At 39.2% G+C, this 25283-nt stretch overlaps 1 protein-coding gene across 1 annotated transcript; it reads right to left on the bottom strand.

Annotated features, from left to right (window-relative positions):
* Positions 1–1426: 1426 nt before the first annotated feature.
* LOC122070104 (ultraviolet-B receptor UVR8-like) lies at positions 1427–24702 on the bottom strand. The gene is made up of 7 exons (XM_042634212.1): positions 24685–24702; positions 24284–24369; positions 23952–24153; positions 4916–4969; positions 3694–3804; positions 2385–2441; positions 1427–1817 (listed from the first exon to the last, which is right to left on the bottom strand). Exons 1-7 carry the CDS (start codon positions 24700–24702, stop codon positions 1608–1610), a joined length of 738 nt encoding a protein of 245 aa, XP_042490146.1. The 3' UTR covers positions 1427–1607.
* Positions 24703–25283: the final 581 nt, after the last annotated feature.

Raw genomic sequence — 25283 nt, 5'->3', positions numbered from 1 at the left:
GTAACTACAATATCATGAATCTTGAGTAATCATCAATAAAATTCACAATATAATTTTTACCACCCCTTGATTCATATGACTTAAAATCACTTAAATCACCATGTATCAAGTCTAATAAATTACTTTGCCTAACAACAAATTTATGGGGGTTTTTAGTAGACTTAACCTATATACAAGTGGAACACTTGTCTAGAGAAGACTTAATATTTTTTTTAAGCAATCCTAATTTACATATCTTAAAAATATAAAAAGCATTGAAATGTCTTAATCTACTATGCCCTAAATCATAAGAGTCAACAAAGTAAATAGAAGAACTTGACATTTCATTAATAATTTCAAATACACTTAATACAAATAAACTATCAATCTGTAATAAATATAGCTCACTCCGTTGCAAATAGAATGAGGTATGACAAAATGACAATCTGAAGCTCAACTATTGTAGAACTTCTTTTAGTTTAACTTTTTCAGAAAAAAAAAAATCCTTTTTTTATTATTAGAAAAAAAATTATAACTGCAGCCCAATCAGCTTGACCCTGACCATCTTCAAAACTTCCATGGCAAACAAGCATAGCTTGCACCAGCACTCCCTACGTCTATCTCCCCTCCCACACAAGGGGCAGAGAGATATCCCCATGTAAAAAAACATCTCTGCCCCCATTTGTGTGGGAAGAGAGACACAAGGAGAAGGCTCTCAGACAGAGAACTGCTCCCCTTATTTATATAACAGAAAGTTTCTCCTTGATTTTTCCCATGAATGTGATGTTGAAACCAATGAATTCACAGCTTGGATTCTGATGGAAGCAGAAAAATAATTTTCCCCAAGAAAATAACATAAGGCGTCAGCAAGAATTTAGAAGACTTCCTTGGATTAGACTTCTAGATCCAAATAAACTTTACTTCCAGATCTGTTGCCTTTGCTTAAGGTTGAGTTTTCAATCAATCTTCATAGTATGCTATTAATGAAGATATGCTGCTTCTTCTCTTGATTCCCTTCTTTTTGCAGTCTTCACATTTATGCTGGTCATGAAAATAGGTGATTTCTAATTCATCTTTTTGGTAAAACAGAGATTACAACACTAATGAAAGGGCGATGGAACAGCCCTTGGTTGCATGACTTCTGCACCAACGCAAGGAGCAATGGTAGCGCAAGAGGCAGGGTGGTTCAGGGGAAAGGGAGATCTTTTCACTCCCGGCTGCATCGGGGCATAGAGGACATGACCAGGGAGCATTCTTTTTCCCATCATGTAATGTTCATTTTTCAGGTGGGGCTGGCGATGTGAGTCTGCTGTGCTGAAGACTCGTTTGCTAATTAACCGATGGGATGCTGAACTCTTAAACCAGATGTCTTGAGGTCCTACACCAACGTTTACAGCACAGAAGTGCACGACCCCGAGAACTGTTAACGCAAAGCACTACCAGCTCAGTGGCCAAATCCGTGAATCATTTCCTGTTTTGAGTGCAATCACAATGTAAACAGTTTTGTTCAAAATGTATTCAATTTGTCCTCCCCCTCCCCCTTTCCATGTTAAAAGAAAATCCAATGCTGCATTATACAAGTTTATAGATCTTTATAGTCTTGAGTAAGCATTTTGATCTAATTAATTTCACAACGGCTGTTCTGATTCATCAGTCTGCCACGTGGCTGTTGCTAGAGTATGTCGTCCACCACAAGCAACGAGGTTAGCGCACCAACGTCCATTGTTGCCACTGCCCCTGAGATTCCTGGGAGGTGGGAGGTTTATTGGCACTTCATTTGGGTGTCCAGTTGTAACTTTCCTTCCATATCCCAGGCGTCCATGGTCTCCTCGTCCGAACTGCCAAAGAGAAACCAGTCAGTTATCTTGCAAGCCTTCAGTTCACTCTTACCCTTCAAAGAAAAAGGCCAAAAGGTTTTCTGACTTAGCAGGCCAGATCACTGTTCTTTTTTTTAAGCGACAAACTGAGATAAAAGGTGCTAATATTGCCAGTTCCCAACTCGATTTGCCATGCCTTGTACCACCTATTTGGACAGTTTCAGTCCAATAACCTGACAGGACTTCATGGGTTTGCTACATCTCCTATGGTTTGTTTCAGCCTAATGGAGCCGTATCATATGAAAAAACATGCATTCTTTTCCGAGCCTTTCCTAACAAAATATTGAAATGGACATTTAGGAATTTGCATATCATCCCTACAAATGTCACAAATAGAAGAGGCCATCTAGGAATGGATAAAGATAATTTATAACCAAAAAAGTAGGTTGAATCTGATTTTCCAGCAGCATTTACATGACCCAGCTGCACGAGCAATGTAAACGAGAACATTGTGTGCTCAAAATGAATTTTAGGTATCTTCTCAAGGTCAGCACTAAAGAATTCATTTGTAAGCTTGAGGGTACTCACCGAGAACATTCTCCCATCCCGTGTTAAAGCCACTGAATGTGTACCACCACAGGAAACCTGAATACAACATAGTCAAGAATAAATTAAATGAAAAGGTTTAGTACGAAAGCAGGAAAAGACATGCCTAACAAGGCCATGTTTTGGTAACATATTAAGACAAGCCTAACAAGGCAATGTTTGGTTAGGACACTTGATGCAGGTGCACAACCGTGGACCGATCCAAACCCGTATGGGTATCCAGATAGAGATGAACTGGATCCAATTTGGAATCAAAGCTACCAATTTGGAACCAAAGCTATTAGGATCTTTTAAGATTTATTTACTTCTATTTTGGGATTAACATGCAATCTTTTATTTTGCTTGCTCAAGTAGGAGATAACTAATAGGATTTAGTTTCCAATTAGTTTCAATTAATTTAAGTTTCCAAATTAGAGTAGGTTTTCTTTGATGTTGGGTTTTCTTTTATTATTTATTCCAATGTAACCGATGGAGATTTCAGACTTGAATGATGAATTAGATTTTCTAGTTGAAACCTTGGTAGTTTTGATTGGTTGTGTGACCTTCTCCCCCCCCCCCTCGCAATTTCTCTCCCTCTCCCTCTCTTCTTCTCTCTCTCAGCACCCTGATCTAGGTGAACACTAATCCATTTGACCTAAGATTTTGACGAAAGGTAGCCCTCCCTGGGCAACCAAACCCTTTAGCTTCTTTGCCATAAACCATCCTTGCTGTGAGGAATCGAAGCTGCAAATCAGGTTGGTTCAAGAAACCACCGAGATTTGTTGCAATCCCTGATTATTAGCATAATACCCAAGTCTCGGAGCTGTCGATGAGTACTTCTACGAGCCCTTCGTGCTACAAACCCATGCCTGAAATCTCAAACTGAACAGATCAATCATGAGGGAGTTATGCCCTTCAAAACCAGCAGCATTTTCCGTTGGATCCTGGTGTCGTAAGGTTGAAGATGACGTCCCCTCCTTTTACTCTTTTATTCCCATATTAATACCCTTCCTTTACCCTCTTATTTACACCGTGACATCAAATCGATTTCTATTCCTAGTTTTCCCCTAACCTATAAATAGTAATCCCTTCCAAATCCCGTTGCTTCTTTAGTTGTTAATAGCCCCTTGAGAGTTCTGTTATATTACAAGACTGCCACTAGTTATGATACTTGTGCCATTTGTTAATTAAGTGGGACCTACGCAATATGATTCTGGTTTTGGAACCCGGATCCACACCAACACCACTCTAAGAACTATAAAGAACATCAAATCAGACGGTTGGTACGGAATATTTAGTTCACAAAATGTACCTGAACAATGCCTTCCCCTACAAGGAGTTGAACCTTCTGTGGCACCATTTTACTGCTTTTGTCATCTCCAAATCCAAGCCTACCATGCTCTCCTCTTCCCCAAGCATACACCTGCAATGCAAAGATCCAGGCAGTAGACATGGTGCAGATTACCTCTAAACACTACCAATTCTATATAGTAGTAACCAAAGAAATGCCTTATGATTTAGCAGAAGATATGGACCAACATGACATGAAATGGCAGAACCAGATTCTTGTTACAAAAAATTACCCCTTAGTATTTGGGATAATAATTCATTTATTTGAGTTGATCGAGTTAAATGCTTGGTCGAAAAATGTCTCCATCTCCTTGAGCATCATGATGGAACTTAATCTTCACTTTGAGACATTTTCTCATGAGGTCGTAGACTTAATGTGATTTTGAACAAAGGGTTTTTTGTAACATAAAGATACTTTCCCTACATTAACATGTATAGTGGTCAACAAATAATAACAACTTGATTCCCTTAAGCCCATGCTCAGTTTTTGAAATAGATAACAGTTAACTTATCATTATCTTTAAGGACATTCTAATTTATGTATGAGCATACTACCCATGGCCCTGCATCTGCATATTCACAGTTAAAACCTTCACTGATTGTTATTCATCTTTTTATTCAATCAACACAAGAAGCAACAAACGGAAAAATGTCAATTTCATAATTATTATTAATACTTAAAAATAAATTCCAATCCTCACTTCGATCTTAACAATAATCAATAAAAATAAACCCATTTGGATGGTAAAATTTTCCCATCTGTTTGGATAAGTCGGTGCTATTTGTTTAGGATGTTGACTGAAAAAGAATGAGAAGCTAAATCTAAACACCAGTAGAAGAGCGGGATATTCTGACATTAAATTTAATCATAGTTATCTAATCTCCTTTACTCAGTCGGTTCTGAGAAGGGAAAAGAGGAAATGGAAGGGGGCAAAATTTCAATATTCCGTCAAAATTTTGGATGTTTAGTGAGACCAAGTTACAAATACTAAGTCTTTTGCCTTCCTTCCCAGCTCCCCCACCACCCATCCCCACCCAAAAAAAAAGAAAAAAGAAAAAAGAAGTTAGTAATAGCACTAAATAAAATTATGTTTTACAACACAGGAAACTGTATCCATTGAACTGATGACTAATAACAACAATAAAAGTGATACCTAATTACATATATATAATTTTATAAATACCTCTCCTTCATTTGTCAACGCAGTGGAATGCCATCCTCCTGCAGCAATATCAACCTGGAGAAGCATAAATATATGAATAACTTTCAGGCCTTTTGAAGTAAAGATATGAAATAAAACTAAATACTAAGGGTAATGGAACCCTGTTCGTCTAGTGTTCCCATGCTCAGACACAGTTGGGCGTGAAAATACCCAGCGCGCGTGGGGGCAGCTGGGTCTTTTTCACACCCAGCTGTGTCTGGGAGTGAGACGGACAAGGTTCTTTACTCCAAATACTAAATGAGCATGCACGTGGGAAAGTCAGCAACATCGTTAACAAGCGCTGTAAAATAGTTAAAGTAAGACATTGATCTACGAAAAAGGTCCAGAGCATAGAAGGAGGCTGAACATCAGGTCTGCATTTTTTGGGCTAACTGATAGGCCATAGAATGGCACTCCATGGCCACATCCAACAATACCATATTCTTTAACACAAGTTATTACAGTAATCAAACTGATTTCATGTGGATGATCTTTAGATCAAGATAAGTGTTCATTGATATCTGCCAATGGTACCAATATTTCAAGAATAACTACTTTGGCTTGTTTTTGAATGGTAGCAAGGTTCTGCAGAAGCAGTTTACCTTAATTTAGAATGTCAGGACTCCATTTAATCCTGTATATATTGGAAAAAGAATAGACTGTTGTAAATGGTACTTTTCTTTCTTCAATATAAAGGGTTCCCCACCACAGTTGACCACATAGGCCCTTCCACTTCAGTTTAAATAAAAAAAAAAAAAAAAAAAAAGAAGTGGGCGTACCCAATGCACGAGGCTCCTACAACTGCGAGGTCTGGGGAAGGTCATAATGTATGCAACCTTACCCCCGCTTCTCAGAGAGGCTGTTACCGGACTTAAAGCCACAACCACTAGGTCACAATGGAGCAACCTTAACATTGCGCTAAGGCCCTTCTGCTTTAGTATTAGAAATAGAGGAAATATCACTCCCCTCCCCTAAACTATGGCGAAATATCAACTTGACCCCACACTTTTCAAAAAATATCACTCACCTCCCCTTAAACATAAAGATTCTATCTAACATCCCCAACAGTTTGAAATGGCTGTTAAGTCAGTCAACTATTATCAATAATCCCTAAACTACCCCTTCCCAATTAAAATCTCAAAATACCCTTAATGAACTAATGCCCTCTTTCCCTTTCCCCTTCCTTCAATCAAAACATCTGCAACTCCTCCTCTTTGCATCTCCTTAAAATATCCTTAGGAAACCTATGCAGATAAGGTGTTCATCTAAATTCCTCCTCGGTTAAATCTCTTTGCATCTCCTTCAAATATCTTTGGAGAGCTTGTGCAGGTCCTCTCGTCGATGTTCCTGGGGAGGGTGAGAGGTTTTTCTACTTCCCGCAAGGTCACATGGAGCAAGTAAGCGGTTCTCCGTTATGTCTTAAAATTTCAACAATCAAGTTTTGCTCGTCTACTCTCTTTCGTTCTATCTTACATGAAGTAATTGTGTTTCTCTACCTATTCCTTGGGATTTTACAATTAGAAGCATCGACAAACCAAGAATTGAATCAACGGATTCCTTCGTTTAATCTTCTTTCCAAAATCCTTTGTCGTGTTATACACATTCAGTTGTTGGTGTTGTTCTTCTTCGAAAACTTAGCCTTTCTCTATTTATCCCCTTTTTTATTATGTTTTGTATATTTATTGATTTCTATTATTTCCAGGCTGAACAAGAAACAAATGAAGTTTACACGCAAATCACCTTACAACCTGAGGCAGATGTAAGACTTACTTTTTGAATTTCAACCCATTAAATTGTCTAGTTGCGAAGGAAGAAAATTTAGACTCAGTCCTTTTGATATAATTTCTACAGCAAAGTGAGCCTCGAAGTCCTGATCCAAGCACTTCTGAACCTCTGCGACCGATCGTTCATTCTTTTTGCAAGATATTAACTGCTTCTGATATAAGCACACATGGCGGGTTCTCTGTTCTTCAGAAACATGCTAACGAATGCCTCCCTCCGTTGGTACTTCTCATTCTATTTACTTTGCTTCTCTCTTTGTATCTGTCTTTCTATTCTCTGTGTGAGCTTCTTTCTTTGCCGTGGTTTCCTTTCTTGAAGGACATGAACCACCCAACACCAACCCAGGAATTGGCAGCTAGGGATCTTCATGGGTATTTATTTGAACACCTTACCTGCATAGGTTTCCCAAGAATATTTGAAGGAGATGCAAAGAGAGAGTTGCAGGTGTTTTGATCGAAGGAAGGGGAAAGAGAAAGAGGGCTTTAGTTCATTAAGGGTATTTTGGGGTTTTAACTGGTAAGGGGTAGTTTAGGGATTATTGAAAAAAGTTGGCTGACTTAACAGCCATTTCAAACAGTTGGGGACGTTAGATAGAATCTTTTTGTTTAAGGGTAGGTGAGTGATATTTTTTTAGAAGTGTAGGGTTAAGTTGATATTTTGCCATAGTTCAGGGGAAGGGAGTGATATTTCCTCTTAGAAATAAAATTCTAAATCTTTTTCTTGATCATTTTTTGCACCCCTTTTTTCTGTTAAAAGCATATAGATGAAAAGGGAGCTACAAAGTGGTGTAGGGCTAGGTCAATGACGTCCTAACTCCTAACCTAAATTAGGACCTCCCAACACTAACAACAATACAAGTTTTACCGGTTTCCAGCAATAGCAAGTAAAAGAAACACCTAAAGCTATATTAGTTGCAGGTGGAGTGTCTACAGTCTCAACCTGATAGGCTTTAGTTTTGGATCGACCCTGAGCACGCTTTGCCTCAAAATCAGCAGGTTTTCCATGGAGCTTCCAACAGTTGGCCTTGGTATTGTATGGTTTGTGGCAGTATTCACATTTAACAATTTCCTTGGTAGTATCCATAGTTGTCAAGGTGTCATGGCGATCCAAGGCGGTGGAGGGGTGTCTAATCGATACGGCGATGAATCGCCCGTTATGGAGTTGCCATGGCGGTCAAATCGCCCATGTGTTATTTTTTATTTTCCTACTTTCCAAAGTTATTCAGTATGCTACTTTTTATTTCCATTATTTTCTAAAGTTATTTAGTATGCTACAAGCCTACAAATATATACCCTATAACATATAAAACCAACATTAAGCAACATAACTCCATAACTATAAGGCCATAACCACTTAACCAGGAACCAGCATTGCAAAGAAATATTATCAGATTAACTTCATTGTAAAGCTTCTCTAACCAGCAACTAAGTTACTAACCACAAGTATTAACTGAGAAATATTTTTACGGCTTGATAGTGTTTATTAGAGACTTCATGAGGTGCTTGATTGGGTGTCCAAGGACAACCAACCAGCAACTGTATAGTTTCTCTAACCAGCAACTAATCACAAGCATTGCAGAGAAATATAAACTCCTACAAGTCTACAACAAGCTAGAAAACAGAGTATGTTAACTATTAATTGAAAATAAATAATTAATTCCTCTATTTATGCTGTTATGAAACAGAAGCAGCTGAAGCAGATTCAGAAAAGGAGGAGAAAGGGAAACAGAAACAGAAGTGCAGGTGTGCAGCAGAAGCAGATGCAGAGAAGAAGGAGAAAGAGAAGCAGAAACAGAAGCATAATTAGAAAAATAGAAGAAGAAGAAGAAGAAGAAGAAGAAGAAGGACGAGAAGGAGTCGTCGTCGCAGATGCAGAGAAGAAGAAGAAGAAGAATAAGATGAAGGAGAAGGAGAAGGAGAAGGAGAAGGAGAAGCAGAAGCAGAAGCAGGAGAACTTACCTTGCTGCCAGAGAAGGAGATGCAATCATGCAACCTGTCAGAGCCAACAACGAAGAAGGATCGAGGATTCAGTCGAGGGTTTTCAGTTTTTAGGTTTACCAGTTGAGACTTTGAGAGGTCGAGGGCTTTTGTTCATTCTTATCTTTTACTTGTAGCAATACACCTGCCAATGAAAATCTAAGAAAAGGAATCATTGCAAAATCGACCGCCTTGTGTATTAGGCGTGATATGGTGTCTAAGGCGCCGCCATGGTGATGCTTATCCTATTATGGAGGCCGCCATTTGTGACCCACACTAATCGTAGTACCGGCTTACAGTAGATTTACAGCCGAGATGCCAAATCGCCGCCTAGGCGACGCCTTGACAACTATGGTAGTATCACCAATTCGATTTGCTCCCTCAGAGGTAGTAGTGGATCCAGTTTGTAGGGCTGATTTTTCAGTAGTAGCAGTATGTAGCATAGAGTTATGGGGATCAGAGTAGGAAGGGAGATTTGCGAAGTATCTGAACACGAATCTGATCATACTCGACATTCAAACCTGCCAAGAAATCATACACTACAATTTTGTCCACATGTTTGGTGTAAGCAGTACTGTCTTCAACTTTTTTGGGATAATAATCTGCCAAGTGGTCCAGTTCATACCATAAAGTCCGAAGTTCTGCATAATATTTGGACACAGAGAGTTCTTGCTGGGTAGTGGTACGAACCTTCTTGCAAATATCAAATACATGAGCATCATTCCCTAGTTGCCCATAAGTTTCCTTGGCAGTAGCCCAAATCCAAGAAGCAGTATCTAATAGCAAAAATCCCCAGGAAATAGATTGATGAATAGAACTAATCAAGTAAGACATTACCAAGCAGTCATTAGTGACCCATTTATCCTGAAGGGTACCCTCATCAGAGTGTTTCTTCAATTTCCCTATAATGTGTCCAGTGAGACCACTACTAGCAATGGTAAGATATGCAGATCTGGGCCAGACGAAGTAATTAGCTCCCTCTAATTTAACGGAGATAGTCGGAGAGGCATGTAGTCATTGCAACTTTGTCCATCAAACCCAGAGGTCACAGTAGTTATTTCAAACATGATTGAACTAGTAAAAAATCGACAATGAGAGAGAGAAATACCAGATTTTCAAAATCAACAGTCAATAGTTGGATCGAATTGCCCAGTAAGGGTAGTGAGGTACTCCAAATAATATTAGGCTTGATCGATTTTGTCAGGTTTTAGGAGGAAAACCCTTTTTTTTTTTTTTGCACAAAATCGATTTGTGTAGATCTTGATCTCGCGGATAATGACGAGTCCTTCCAAGTAGTTGTATTTGATCTTCAAGGGGTAGAGGTGTGTTCCTTAACGAGGAAGAAACCACATTCCATAAAATAGAAGAATAAAAAATTGCAGAGAGTGAAGAACCCAAATTTTCTTGCAAGGGTTTTTAGTGTTTTAGTTCATGAGGCAAGGTATAGAACAACCACTAGATTCATAGGAATCACCTCATTAGTGCTGCCCTATGGTAGGTTAATGGGACAAAGGTAGGATAAGATGGAGGCTAACAAAGGTAATGGAAGGGAAGATGAAGGTTTGCGGTTCTTTAAGGAGAAGGTGCTGGAAACTGAAAACCTAGATCAGATATTAGGCTTTGATACCATGTTAACAGGATGAATGGGAGAATGCTTGTGTGTCTTTAACTGATCACACAAGTCCCCTATTTATAATATAAAATCATGGCAGAGTCATAATAGGAGTCATGATAGAGTCATCTTAGGAGTATAAAACAGAAAATATAAAGTATTTACAAGTATAGCCCCCCATCCAGCCACCCCAATCTAATTAGGGTTGGTGGAGGGGGGGGGGATGCCCCAATGTGCCCTTGCGGCACACTAATCCTTATTCTAACATTATCATATCTAGGAATAATACATCTGGGATTATAGAGTTTAAATCTTATCTAAATCAGCATTTTCATAAGAAAAACTTAGGTGCCCTCAGGTATTTTATTCGTAAAAAAAGAGACTAGTCTATCACAAAGAAAATGTGTTAGACCTCTTGTCTAAGACTAGTACATTTGCTTCTAAACCAGTTGATACTCTTATGGATCCACACCAGAAGTTTGGGACAAGTGATGGCTATGATTTTGGTGACAAGCACCATTATAGGAGATTTGTAGGGAAACTCATTTACTTTGTTGTTACTAGACCTAGCATATCTTTTGCTGTTGGAGTTATTAGTCAATTTATGGAGTCACCTAAAAATGACATATTGGTAAGCAACATATCGAATCTTAAGGTATTTGAAGGAAGCTCTAGGCAAGGAATTCATGTATCGATCTAATTAGCATATTGATCTAGTTGGTCGGATATTCTGATGTAGACTAGGCTGGTGCTAATGGTAATAGGAGAGCTACCACAAATTACTGTACGTTTATTGATGGCAATCTTGTCACATGGAAAAGCAAGAAACAAACAAATGTGGCTAGATCCAGTGCTAAGGCAGAGTATAGGCTTATGGCTCATACTGCAGCTGAGTTAATGAGGTTGAAGTCACTGCTTCAAAGGTTGAGATTTCTGATTACTAAACCTATGAAGATGTTCTGTGACAATCAAGTTGCTATCTACATTGCCAATAACACGATATTTTATGAAAGGACCAAATACATTGAAGTTAACTATCATTGCGTGAGGAATGCAATTATAAGGAAGTTTGATTTTTACTACATTTGTTTCTTTTGCAAATCAATTGAGTGAAATGTTTACCAAGCCTATGTTTATTCCTGCTTTTCGGAAGGGCTGTTAATGTAGAACCAGTCCCCAACTAGAAACTAATTCCACAATAGGATCACTAAGGATAGAATCTGATTGCCAAAGAAGACAATAGTAGCAAAAGAGGTCTCTCAAATAATAGATATTACACAAATAATAAAGAGAAACTAAGAAAAAAAAAGGCATACCCGGTGCACGAGGCTCCTGCATGTGCGAGGTTTGAGGGGTGAGAACTACGTAGCCTTACCCCGAGAATGTCGAGATTGTTTTGATAAAGAGAAACTTAGAATAAACAAGGAAATATAGAAGCAAGGGAAGAAGGGTATATGTAGGTATGTCACCTACTGTAGAGAAGGCATCCCACCTATCGCCACAAGGGCATCTCACCCAAGCTGTCTCTCACAGCCACTACATCTCACAGAAACCAACATGAGCTTTCTTTTTCTTTTGGGAAAATTACATGGACACCCCTTGTACTATGGCCAAATTGCTTGATACGCCAAAAGTTTGAAGCTATTACTTGAAGCCCATAAAACTTGAGGGTGTTAGTTTGTTGTTAATGGTTGAATGAAAATACCAATTTGCCCTTATGAGTTATTCAACTTCCTAAAATCGGATTTAAGAAAAAAAAAAGGAAACACCCATTATATCCCCCATTCCCTTCCTATGTTAATTGAAGAAGGGTTCTAGCAGCTCACTGCCGCCTCAATTGTATAGGTAGACACAGGCTGTCACCGATCAGCGCAGCAACCAACAAAGGCTGCCAACCCTCCGACAAACAACGGTGAGGCTCCAATGAAACCCAAAAAGGGGGACAAAAAGCCAAAAAAACCGATCTCTGGGGTTTTGAAAGCGGATTCAAACTCTCTAAATCTCGGCTAAATGAAAAATCTGCCAGCTCCAAACCTTCCGATGAAGTATGGCAGCCTCCCGACGATCAAAACCCCCCCTTGTTAAACCACCGGAAAACACCAAAAGGCCATGCTTCCATAAGCCACAGCCTTCTGCTGTGGGCTGCCCCCCAAAGCTAGCAGACTGCGGCAAGAGGAAGGGAAAGGGGGCGCACGGAGGGAGAAGATGGCATGTGGCTGGCCGGATGGGCATGAGATGCATGGCCCCAAAGGCTGCTTGGTTCGGCAAGCAATGACAGCAGGCTACAAGGATCGTCGAGAGATGCTGGTGAGCGAGGCACTGGGGTGCGAGCTGGTTGGGGCTTTTATTATGGCTGGTGGTAGGATGTTAGATCACATCTTGGGTTGGGGCTTCGTTCTTCTCCAGCGTCTACAAATCACAACAGCAGCAGAGAGATAGAGTGGAGGGTTGTTCAACAATGAAAGGGAAGGCATCTTCCATTGTTTTAATGAAAGGGTATAAGGGTCTACAAGTCTATTCACTACCCTTAAAGAGTATTTTGGGCATTTAGGATTTTCCCAACCCATGACGTCATCACTAAATGGTGACTGATAAATGGACAGGGGCTAGTTGTAATAAATCTTAAAATGCAAGGGTGGTTCCAAGTAAACTTTTCAAACTTTTGGGGTGTCAAGCAATTGGGCTATAGTATTGGGGGTGTCCAAGTAATTTTGCCTTTTCTTTTTTACTCTAATTTCAAAATTAGATATAAGTGAACTAATCAAACCAAAACATAAACAAATCCCAATAGAAAAAAGGTCGTACTCAGTGCATGAGGCTCCCACCACTGTAGGGTTTGGGAAGAGTCATAATGTACACAGCCTTACCCCAGCTTCGCGGAGAGGCTGTTTACTCACTTGAACCCATGACCACTTAGTCACAATGGAGCAAACTTATCATTGCACCATGGTCCACCCTCTAAACAAATCCCAATAGAAACCTATCTAATTATAACAGCTGTAGGAGTGTTCCACGTATTGGCAATTGAGTCTTCAATTGGTATTCACTAGCTGGCAGTGGGGCCCACTTGATCACAAAATATCCTCCCAATCAATATCCACTCAATTCTGGAAAGTACTACTCAAAAGGATACTCCACGCAAGGTATAAAAATCTCCCCTAATTACGCAAGGACTCAATGGGGCCCAGAGAATATCTCCTCAATCTCCTAGAACTCTCTCCCATGCTAGGCAGTAAAATATATTCTTTAAAAACTTCTAATCAATGGCTATCTGGGACAGAATCCTGGCTGGACCTATGGGTCAGAAAACCCATATAGGGGTGTCAACCGGTCGGGCCGGTTTGGTTTCGATCGGGCTTAATCGGGCTTGAAGACTTTCAAAGGCTACACCGTGTCCACCCATTTAACTAATCGGGCTTAGTTATTGAGGGCATGGTACGCTTTATATTCGGTCGGTCGGCCTCGGGCTATAATCGGACCACCTTAATCGGGCTTTAGTCGGGCCTTAATCGGGCTACGGACATGTTTAATGTTAAACGGGCTTTAACCGGTTTTTAAAAGGGCCCTCTTTAAAATGTGCTCTTATATTCCTGCCCACTCATGCAAGCCAAAAAAAATGACAATTAATCAATAAATGATACCAAATATAACCATTATTGAAAATGTGAACATGTTTTTACTTTTTAATTTGGGGGGTAAAATAGGTATTCTACAATCATTAAAGGGTCGGGATAGGCCGGTGCACAATAGGCCGGTCTCGGTCGGGTGTTAAATGGTCAGTCTCAGTCGGGCGCCCGACGGTCCAAGTAGCAAAACCAAGACCAACCGTTTATAAACGGGCCGGGCTGAAGCCCGACACGTTTAATAAACGGTCCGGGCCGGGCCGGGCCGGTCTATAAACGGTCGGTCCTGGTCGGTTTAGTCGGTTCGGGCCACGAATTGACACCCCTAAACCCATATATGGACCTAAGTGTGCTGGCTCAATGGGGAAAACTTGGACAGGCTTGGGCAGCTTATTCATTCTCCATCGATCTACATCAGCTGTTCCACACTGGGCATGGGCGATTTATATGCTCCAGCGTGAGGGGGAGTGCTAAGTTATATGTTTGTAATACCGTAGGGGTAATGATTGTCAGTCCTGCTGAAGTCATTAGTTTAGTTCCATTATGTTTCTAGTTAGTACAGTTGTTTCCTATTAGTTCTTTACCACTGCAAGGACTTCCATCCTTGTGGTATTGTAATTGATTGCTATTATGCTATATTTACATATATATATATATATATATAGAATTGGGGGGGGGGGGGGGGGACTACTGAGTAGTCTTATGGACAACTAGTGGCAGTCTCTTCTCTCTTCTTTTTCATGTCCACTTCTCATCCTCTCTTGTTCTCTGTTGTTATTGCTGGTTATCTTTTTCTGGTATTGTAACACTCCTCTAATTACTCAGGTCAAAAATAATTATCTTTCTGAATCCTGCACATATCTATTTCTCTCGCGATTCTTCAGTAATTCTGGTTATTCAGCAATCACATTGATTCATCTTTAATTCCTGTTGTTACTGTCATCAATCTGCTGTTTTAGCTCTTAAGATTCAAATTTGTTTTGATTTTAAAACACAAATTGAATTTTAAAAGTCCTTGTGCCATTCACTTCTGTAAACCTGAGTTTGTAAGAATGAATCTGTGTACTGTTCACACTGCTTATTCTTTACTATAGATCAATAATTAAATTCTGGTTTGAAGCTCCAACTTCTGCCTATCTATTTCTGTTCTCATTCTGGGATTTCTGTTTCCTAATTCTCATAGGAAACCTCCATAACTTGAAATCTGACCACTGGATCTCATTCCAATTTGGTTAAGTTATTCACTCTGACGAATAGACCACTTGACCTGAAATTTAACTAGATCAGACTTGCTAACCATCTCATATTTAACTTCTCATAATTCTGGTATGTTCCTTTTATCTTGTCATTCTGGAATTTTCAGTTGCTTTCTTAGCCCTCACCTTTAGAATCCACATTACCAAATGTCCTATACTTCCCTTGGTACTCTTTGCATGCTCCATACACTCTAACCAAGATACTGTCTATTACCACTTAAATCACCTTCTATCCAAAGATGTCTATATTCCAACTCCGGCTTGCAAAGTGACTTGACTAAATTGGTTCCCTTCTTCAGAAACATCAGACACACTAGCTTCCCTAACAATTTCATCTTAGTAAACCCATATCACCCAAATCAATCACCCAGGTCCAATCCTAATTTCTCTTCAAGTGATGCCTTCAACCTCTTCTAATTTTCAAACCTAAAATCTGAACTCAATCCCTATTTGCCCCAAATTTTTGGAATGTAAATTTTGTGTGATCCACAAACATCCACCAGAGAAAAGGATAATAGAGAAAGCGATCCATGACCCCAAAAAAAGACTGATTCACACCAAGGTTCCAAGTTTCGGTTTTGAGCCTGGTTTTGANCTTACCCCGAGAATGTCGAGACTGTTTTGATAAAGAGAAACTTAGAATAAAACAAGGAAATATAGAAGCAAGGGAAGAAGGGTATATGTAGGTATGTCACCTACTGTAGAGAAGGCATCCCACCTATCGCCACAAGGGCATCTCACCCAAGCTGTCTCTCACAGCCACTACATCTCACAGAAACCAACTTGAGCTTTCTTCTTCTTTTGGGAAAATTACTTGGACACCCCTTGTACTACGGCCAAATTGCTTGATACGCCAAAAGTTTGAAACTATTACTTGAAGCCCATAAAACTTGAGGGTGTTAGTTTATTGTTAATGGTTGAATGAAAATACCAATTTGCCCTTATGAGTTATTCAACTTCCTAAAATCGGATTTAAGAAAAAAAAAAAGGAAATACCCATTATGTCCCCCATTCCCTTCCTATGTTAATCGAAGAAGGGTTCTAGCAGCTCACTGCCGCCTCGATTGTATAGGTAGACACAGGCTATCACCGATCAGCGCAGCAACCAGCAAAGGCTGCCAGCCCTCCGATGAACAACGGTGAGGCTCCAATGAACCCAAAAAGGGGAACAAAAATCCAAAAAAAGCGATCTCTGGGGTTCTGAAAGCGGATTCAAACTCTCTAAATCTCGGCTAAATGAAAAATCTGCCGGCTCCAAACCTTCCGATGAAGTATGGCAGCCTCTCGACGATCAAAACCCCCTTTGTTAAACCACCGGAAAACACCAAAAGGCATGCTTCCATAAGCCACAACCTGCTGCTGCGGGCTGCCCCCAAAGCTAGCAGACTGCGGCAAGAGGAAGGGCAAGGGGGGGCACGGAGGGAGAATATGGCATGTGGCTGGCCGGATGGGCATGAGATGCATGGCCCCAAAGGCTGCTTGGTTCGGCAAGCAATGACAGCAGGCTACAAGGATCGTCGAGAGATGCTGGTGAGCAAGGCACTGGGGTGCGAGCTGGTTGGGGCTTTTATTATGGCTGGTGGTAGGATGTTAGATCACATCTTGGGTTGGGGCTTCGTTCTTCTCCAGTGTCTACAAATCACAACAGTAGCAGAGAGATAGAGTGGAGGGTTGTTCAACAATGAAAGGGAAGGCATCTTCCATTGTTTTAATGAAAGGGTATAAGGGTCTACAAGTCTATTCACTACCCTTAAAGAGTATTTTGGGCATTTAGGATTTTCCCAACCCATGACGTCATCACTAAATGGTGACTGATTAATGGACAGGGGCTAGTTGTAATAAATCTTAAAATGCAAGGGTGGTTCCAAGTAAACTTTTCAAACTTTTGGGGTGTCAAGCAATTGGGCTATAGTATTGGGGGTGTCCAAGTAATTTTCCCTTTTCTTTTTTACTCTAATTTCAAAATTAGATATAAGTGAACTAATCAAACCAAAACAGAAACAAATCCCAATAGAAAAAAGGGCGTACTCAGTGCATGAGGCTTTCACCACTGTAGGGTTTGGGAAGAGTCATAATGTACACAGCCTTACCCCAGCTTCGCGGAGAGGCTGTTTACTCACTTGAACCCATGACCACTTAATCACAATGGAGCAAACTTATCATTGCACCATGGTCCACCCTCTAAACAAATCCCAATAGAAACCTATCTAATTATAACAGCTGTAGGAGTGTTCCACGTATTGGCAATTGAGTCTTCAATTGGTATTCACTAGCTGGCAGTGGGGCCCACTTGATCACAAAATATCCTCCCAATCAATATCCACTCAATTCTGGAAAGTAATACTCAAAAGGATACTCCACGCAAGGTATAAAAATCTCCCCTAATTACGCAAGGACTCAATGGGGCCCAGAGAATATCTCCTTAATCTCCTAGAACTCTCTCCCATGCTAGGCAGTAAAATATATTCTTTAAAAACTTCTAATCAATGGCTATCTGGGACAGAATCCTGGCTGGACCTATGGGTCAGAAAACCCATATATGGACCCAAGTGTGCTGGCTCAATGGGGAAAACTTGGACAGGCTTGGGCAGCTTATTCATTCTCCATCGATCTGCATCAGCTGTTCCACACTGGGCATGGGCGATTTATATGCTCCAGCGTGAGAGGGAGTGCTAAGTTATATGTTTGTAATACCGCAGGGGTAATGATTGTCAGTCCTGCTGTAGTCATTAGTTTAGTTCCATTATGTTTCTAGTTAGTACAGTTGTTTCCTATTAGTTCTTTACCACTGCAAGGACTTCCATCCTTGTGGTATTGTAATTGATTGCTATTATGCTATATTTACATATATATATAATATAGAATGGGGGGGGGGGTGACTACTGAGTAGTCTTGTGGACAACTAGTGGTAGTCTCTTCTCTCTTCTAGCAGCAGTCTCTTCTCTTCTTTTTCATGTCCACTTCTCATCCTCTCTTGTTCTCTGTTGTTATTGCTGGTTATCTTTTTCTGGTATTGTAACACTCCTCTAATTACTCAGGTCAAAAATAATTATCTTTCTGAATCCTGCACATATCTATTTCTCTCGCGATTCTTCAGTAATTCTGGTTATTCAGCAATCACATTGATTCATCTTTAATTCCTGTTGTTACTGTCATCAATCTGCTGTTTTAGCTCTTAAGATTCAAATTTGTTTTGATTTTAAAACACAGATTGAATTTTAAAAGTCCTTGTGCCATTCACTTCTGTAAACCTGAGTTTGTAAGAATGAATCTGTGTACTGTTCACACTGCTTATTCTTTACTTTAGATCAATAATTAAATTCTGGTTTGAAGCTCCAACTTCTGCCTATCTATTTCTGTTCTCATTCTGGGATTTCTGTTTCCTAATTCTCATAGGAAACCTCCATAACTTGAAATCTGACCACTGGATCTCATTCCAATTTGGTTAAGTTATTCACTCTGACGAATAGACCACTTGACCTGAAATTTGACTAGATCAGACTTGCTAACCATCTCATATTTAACTTCTCATAATTCTGGTATGTTCCTTTTATCTTGTCATTCTGGAATTTTCAGTTGCTTTCTTAGCCCTCACCTTTAGAATCCACATTACCAAATGTCTTATACTTTCATTGCTACTCTTTGCATGCTCCATACACTCTAACCAAGATACTGTCTATTACCACTTAAATCACCTTCCATCCAAAGATGTCTATATTCCAACTCCGGCCTGCAAAGTTACTTGACTAAATTGGTTCCCTTCTTCAGAAACATCAGACACACTAGCTTCCCTAACAATTTCATCTTAGTAAACCCATATCACCCAAATCAATCACCCAGGTCCAATCCTAATTTCTCTTCAAGTGATGCCTTCAACCTCTTCTAATTTTCAAACCTAAAATCTGAACTCAATCCCTATTTGCCCCAAATTTTTGGAATGTAAATTTCATGTGATCCACAAACATCCACCAGAGAAAATGATAATAGAGATAGCGATCCATGACCCCAAAAAAAGGAAAAAAAGACTGATTCACACCAAGGTTCCAAGTTTCGGTTTTGAGCCTGGTTTCGAGTCCGTCATCCTAAAATTAGGATTCTTTTCTTGTCGCAAATATTCATTTGTAGCATACCATATCTCAATGGATTGACGTAATTGTTTACCGTGTGTACATTACCTATAATTGATGGTGTTTGTCCAAAATCAAACTTTGTTGTTCAGCATCTTGGACTAGCCATCCCTTAGAAGATATTGTTAAAAGATCATCAATTCCTAATGAAATGGATGTAGTTTACTTGATCGCGGATGTGTGACGATATGCCATTCCAAAGTGATCTATTAATCTGCTAATAAGTCGTTTCATGGCAGTTCCATCTATCGCTTTATTGTGAAAGCCCCAGATCCGCTCAAAAGCGAAATATTTCACAAAACCATGAAATTTCGGTTGAATCCTAGAAGGTTTCATTGGATGGTTTCAATGGATTGTTTCGAGGCCCAAATGGCCAAATCAGGTTCCAATAACTTCTAGAAAACCTTATTTTAGGCCCTCTAAATATAGTGGAACCCTTAGATTGTCAAAAAAACACATCCAAAATGGTAATGTGACTTTAGACCCTAGGTTGGTAGTATGTGTTGTAAGCTACTGTATTAAAAAAAAAAAAAAGACGAACCCGGTGCACGAGGCTCTCACATGTGCGAGGTCTGGGAGGATGAGAACTATGCAGCCTTACCCCGAGAATGTCAAAAGGTTGTTTCAACCGCTTGACCACCAGGTTGCAACATGCTGTAAGCTACTGTATACATTGTCTAATATGGCTAACAATGTAACTTATAAAATATATATTTTAAAGCAAAAAAGTAATTCTCTGTGAAGTCGTAGATTGGCCTATGGTGACAAAAAAATAAAGGCTAGTCACCAAGTGTTCCTTATTTTTTTTTTTTTGAACAAAAAAACATTGTTGGGAGAAGTGATATACCTCCAACTTTGAATCTTGCACAAAATTTGCACAAATGCAGCAAATCATCGATTTCGATGCATTCCACTACTGCTAAACAACTTGTCTCATGCTTGTGTGGAAGTGATTTGGTCAAAAATCACAAAGAAACCAAGTTTCCACAAACCATAGAGTCGAAACCAGTGAAACCAACAAAATGGGTCAAAATTTCGACCCATTTTCATTTCAAACTACATATTTTAAAGGTTTGTAACGAAACGATATCAAAACCACACATATCGTCGAAATCTTTCTGAAACAGTGAAATAATGACCAAAACCTAGCACTTTTTTATATATTGCATTGTTTTTTACATCTTGCAAAAAAAAAATATATATATATATATATATATTTCGTGAAACTTCGTCGAAACCTTGAATATGAACATTGATCACACCCCTAAACAGGAAATAACTACAACGGAGAGATGCAAATACCTAAAAGTCTGACCTCATTCATTTTATCTAACATCATCTGCAAGAAAGACTGACCAGTGTCCCCAAAGGCCCAAAGGAATGAGATGTTTGATGAAGAGGAAATAGATCTAGCTTCTCTAAGCATGATAAACCATCGGAGGACACAAAGAACCTTTCTAGAGACATTGATAATCATAGAACAACAATCCTCCACCTCAATCTGAGAATAATAAGGGATGGAACAACGTTAGCCTCCTCTAACTGGACCAAGTATGGAAAAACACCTTTCCACACTCTGAAAGGTCTAGGTTTCCATCATTCGTTAAAATAGAGTTGGGCACTAAGCAGAATTCTACCAACGCAAATTTCAGACCGTAATTGGGTGCAAACCAAAACTTTTTCCCTCCATGCTGTCAACAATGAAAGAGTGTACTTCAAGGTTATCAAATCTTCAATGAGAAATCTTAAGGAAGTTCTTTTGAAGACACTATTAATGTCTCACTAATGCTAATTGTATTTTTGTGTGGAAATTTTCAGCTGTAAGCGTTAAAATGTCACAAATTGGAAAATCAAAGTCCCCCTCTTCCCCAAAAAAATATAATAGAAAGTAAAAGAAAAAAATCTCATTTTGTTTCCTTCATGTGTTTCAACAGATGAGCTCTTCTTTAGAACTTAAAATTTCCCTGTACTCTAGGACAAATTGAGGACACTAACTGATCCTTAACCCAAACCCAAGAACTCACCACAGTTAAAGTCAACTTTATCCTAACCAAATGTGATTGTTCATATGCAATTAAACTTTATCCAGAGCCATGCATGTCTTTTCTCACCACTTCTCTCATTTTAGAAAACCACTTGCTCTGCTCCTCCAATCTGAATCATACCACTCCTCCTTAGTGGTGCATTCAATCCTTTAACTTGGACCCAGTAACTCCAGATTTCCAATCCTTAACCTTCAAGTCCCATACCACAGGACACCCTGAACCTTACTACATCACCATCAATCATGCAAAAAGAATAGACCTAAACAATATACACATTTGGGTTTTACATAGGCACGGTTACTGTTTATACTTGAAACACAAGTATCTGATGTGGAACTACAGCAGGTTGACAACTTCAAGATGAACCAAACCAACATAGAAGAATCTATATTCTATAACAATTTCTATGTACATCGAATTATTATGTGTTTGGTGGTAGAGAAATGAGTAGGAGAGAATACATAGTAGCATTACTTTGAAGACAGAAGTTTGATGAGTCAGCAGCACCAAGTAACTTCATTAATGAATAGTACCTAATCTGGACTCAATTAATGCATTAAGAGCAGCATAAATCTGAAAGAGTAACCTCTAGAATTTGCAAAGCAAACAACTTTTTGATCCCTCTCAAAGTTGACGTTTTCTCCTCTATCTGTCATAGTTGTCAAGGTGGCACCTAAGGGACCTCGAGCCTAGCGTCCAGGCCCCTTCCAACGCCTAGACGCCATGACAACTATGCTATTTGTAGAAGACCACGAGTGTCTCACCTAATGAACTGCAAAATGGCTATATAATGCTTACACGTCACTCCTCATTGTCACCTGCAGTGTTGTGTACAAAGAGAAAATAGGGGGAAAAAGAAAAAACTAGAACAATCTGTCGAGGCTGTGGATATATTATAGGAAATGGGTACTATGGACCTAAATGCTTTTGTGGGCCTTCTTAAGTCTGCCCCTAAAATATTTTGTGGCCCTGAACCGGTTGGCTCTGAGATCTTCAAATCGTCTTAACGCTTTCATGATGATAATGTTAGACACAAGAAGCTATAAGGACTAGGAAACTAAGTGATCTCTGAAATAGATCATGGGAGGTCTTAAGCCAGCAGCTGTAAGTCTTAAGGCCCTTGGACTTGTCATTGTTAGAGTTTTGCATTCTTCATGAAATCCTCCTACGGTAGCTCTCTTTGACACAGAGAGATTCATTGACCACTAAAACTCACTCAGCAACTTAGTTTTGGCAGATCCCAAGATTTCTTTCAACTTTCCTGACAAATTATTTTAACAAATGTGCTTTGAAGACATGGAGAAGCAAATCAATTTGGTTTACAGAAATTATAGAAAATCCAAACAGAGAACCATTGTCCATAAAATGTAAGAGTTGACTCTGGTCAAAACATTTTCTGTCACTTTCATTGCAATGATTTTATCCCCTAGTGGATGCACATTCCAACAATCAAGTAGAAAATCATATTCTTTGACACAATATTCATGAAAGAAACAAGCATTGTTTTCAGTTTGTTAAGGATGACGTAACATCTTAAGAAAAGGGTCCATCAAATCTAAGGATCAGTTGGTCAGTGAATTCACCAAAATATCGGGCAAGCAAGCTATGTATGGGTACAAGTCTTTTATCTCATTAGATTTATTTGTCAGCATCTTACACATATCCCTTAACTAATCAGTGAAGGTTTCCATCATACTAAATTGTCAACCTAAGGAGAGTTGAGTTACGTTGGATAAGAAAGCTCAGTAGCATTTGAACTATTCTAGCAACTGTCCATCTTACCATACTAGTTAGCTCTAACAAGACCAGTGACGTTTTTTTCCCACTAGGGAAGGTTGTCATACCATCCATATCCAGTACTTCAATGAAGGCATTAAACAATGAAACCTCTGCGAAACAATTTTTAGAGAGATTCATCGACCACTAAAACTCACTCAGCAACTTAGATTTGGCAGATCCCAAGATTTCTTTCAACCTTCCCTGATAAATTATTTTAACAAATGTGCTTTGACGACAAGGAGAAGCACATCAATTTGGTTTACAGAAATTATGGAAAAGCCAAACAGAGAACCATTGTCATAAAAGTAGTAGTTGACTCTGGTCAAAACGTTTTCTTTCACTTTCATAGCAATGATTTTATCCCCTGATGGATGCACATTACAAAGATTTATTTGTCAGCATTTTACACCTATCCCTTAATTAATCAGTGAAGGTTTCCATCATACTAAATTGTCAACCTAAGGAGAGTTGTGTTACGTTGGATAAGAAAGCTCAGTAGCATTTGAACTATTCTTGCAACTGTCCATCTTACCATACTAGTTACCTCTAACAAGACCGGTGATGTTTTTTTCCCATTAGGGGAGGTTCTCATACCATCCATATCCAGTACTTCAATGAAGGCATTAAACAATGAAACCTCTGCGAAATAATCTCTATGGATTCTGTCTTTCACAATCATGTACTTAAATGAAATTCACAGCTCATAACAGATACAAATTAGTTCCAAAAGTAACTGACATTGAAAATGAACAAAGAAATGAGAGAACTTAAAAAAAAAATATATAAATATGAGGGATCAGAGTCTATGATATACATACCAAAGTGAGACCATATAGCCCTTGAACATGAATAGGTTGAGATCTTGGCTGAGTATCTCCGGTTCCAAGTTGTCCATATTCATTATTACCCCACGCCCATAATACCCCTTCCTCTACTAGTGCCAAATTGTGGAAAGCACCAACTGCAATAAGCCTCACCTTTTCAAGACCTTGCACTCGTACAGGAGTTGATATCTGTTTGCTATCACAAAAAATCTCACTATAAGTATGCACTATGCATGTTATGTAAAATGCACTCCACATATCAGCAATGTGGCGGTGAACGAATATAGATTTAGTTATTCAGACAATCAGCAACTTAAGGGGCATACATATCTCCAGGAGGCCATGGTTGACCCCATGTCCATACATGTCCTTCACGTGTAAGCACTACAGAGTGAGTACCTCCAGCAGCCACCTAAAAGATAATGTAGTCACAGAATGTAAGCTGTTAAGCACTAAAGCAGAAGTTAACTTTGCCACTTATTTGACATGCAAATACAACCAAGGTAATCAAGATAAATACGAGGTTACATCTTAATAACTTATTACTAAAAATAATAATCCTCATATTAAAATTAAGGGAAGAAGTTTTCTGTCCAGGAGCTTAGCTCCCACACCTGTGCGAGGCCCAATCAACGTCTTCCATTCGGTTTAATCCATAGAAGGGCAGGGCGGTAATTTTACAGGAAGGAGGCGAGAGACATAAACATGGGGCTGCCACAGGAGCTACACTCCCGGAAGAAACCATTTTCCCATAAAGTTAAAGTAGCAAATAACTGTGATTCCAATAAGATGTAATTTAGCACCAGTGTGATGCAAGAATGTGCAAGTGTGCAACACAGATGCACAACAAATAGAAACGAGTTCACAAACACAACACACACAAGGGAGGCAGAAATATGAGAGAGAGAGAGAGAGAGAGAGAGAGAGGATGGGGTTCACTAATGAGAATGATCTGGGAGAGTATAGTAAGGAATGATGTGCGAGAGGACAAGAGGTAAGAGGATAAGCTATAAGAGAGTTTTCATTCAGGTTTCTAAAAAAATTAAACGTTATATGCGTAGATTTTTCTTACTTTAAGAAATTACAATTTCAAATCTTATACATCTAAAAAATTTTAGAAAAAAAAAATGTGGGTTCAAAGTGGGATGGTAAACCATGGAGGATAACAGCTCACTCTTAGAATAAATAATTATTTTAAATAGGTGTAACCAGAAGTATAGAAAGTAAAAGTGAAAAGAGAATTAGCTAAATTTGAACACATCATAGAAATTACTTTCTTGATGCTTTAGAAAGTTAACTGTTCAATGCGTGTATAAGACATCATTG

Source organism: Macadamia integrifolia, unplaced genomic scaffold, assembly GCF_013358625.1.
Source record: "Macadamia integrifolia cultivar HAES 741 unplaced genomic scaffold, SCU_Mint_v3 scaffold823, whole genome shotgun sequence".
NCBI lineage: Eukaryota > Viridiplantae > Streptophyta > Magnoliopsida > Proteales > Proteaceae > Macadamia > Macadamia integrifolia.
The sequence above is the reverse complement of the archived record's forward strand: the minus strand, read 5'-3'. Positions and strand labels throughout refer to the sequence as shown.

Coding starts and splice junctions, on each gene's coding strand:
- LOC122070104 (XM_042634212.1), bottom strand. Junction 3,805..4,915: donor CGTTGACAAATGAAGGAGAG/GTATTTATAAAA, acceptor TTTGCATTGCAG/GTGTATGCTTGGGGAAGAGG. Junction 2,442..3,693: donor TAGGGGAAGGCATTGTTCAG/GTACATTTTGTG, acceptor TGTTGTATTCAG/GTTTCCTGTGGTGGTACACA.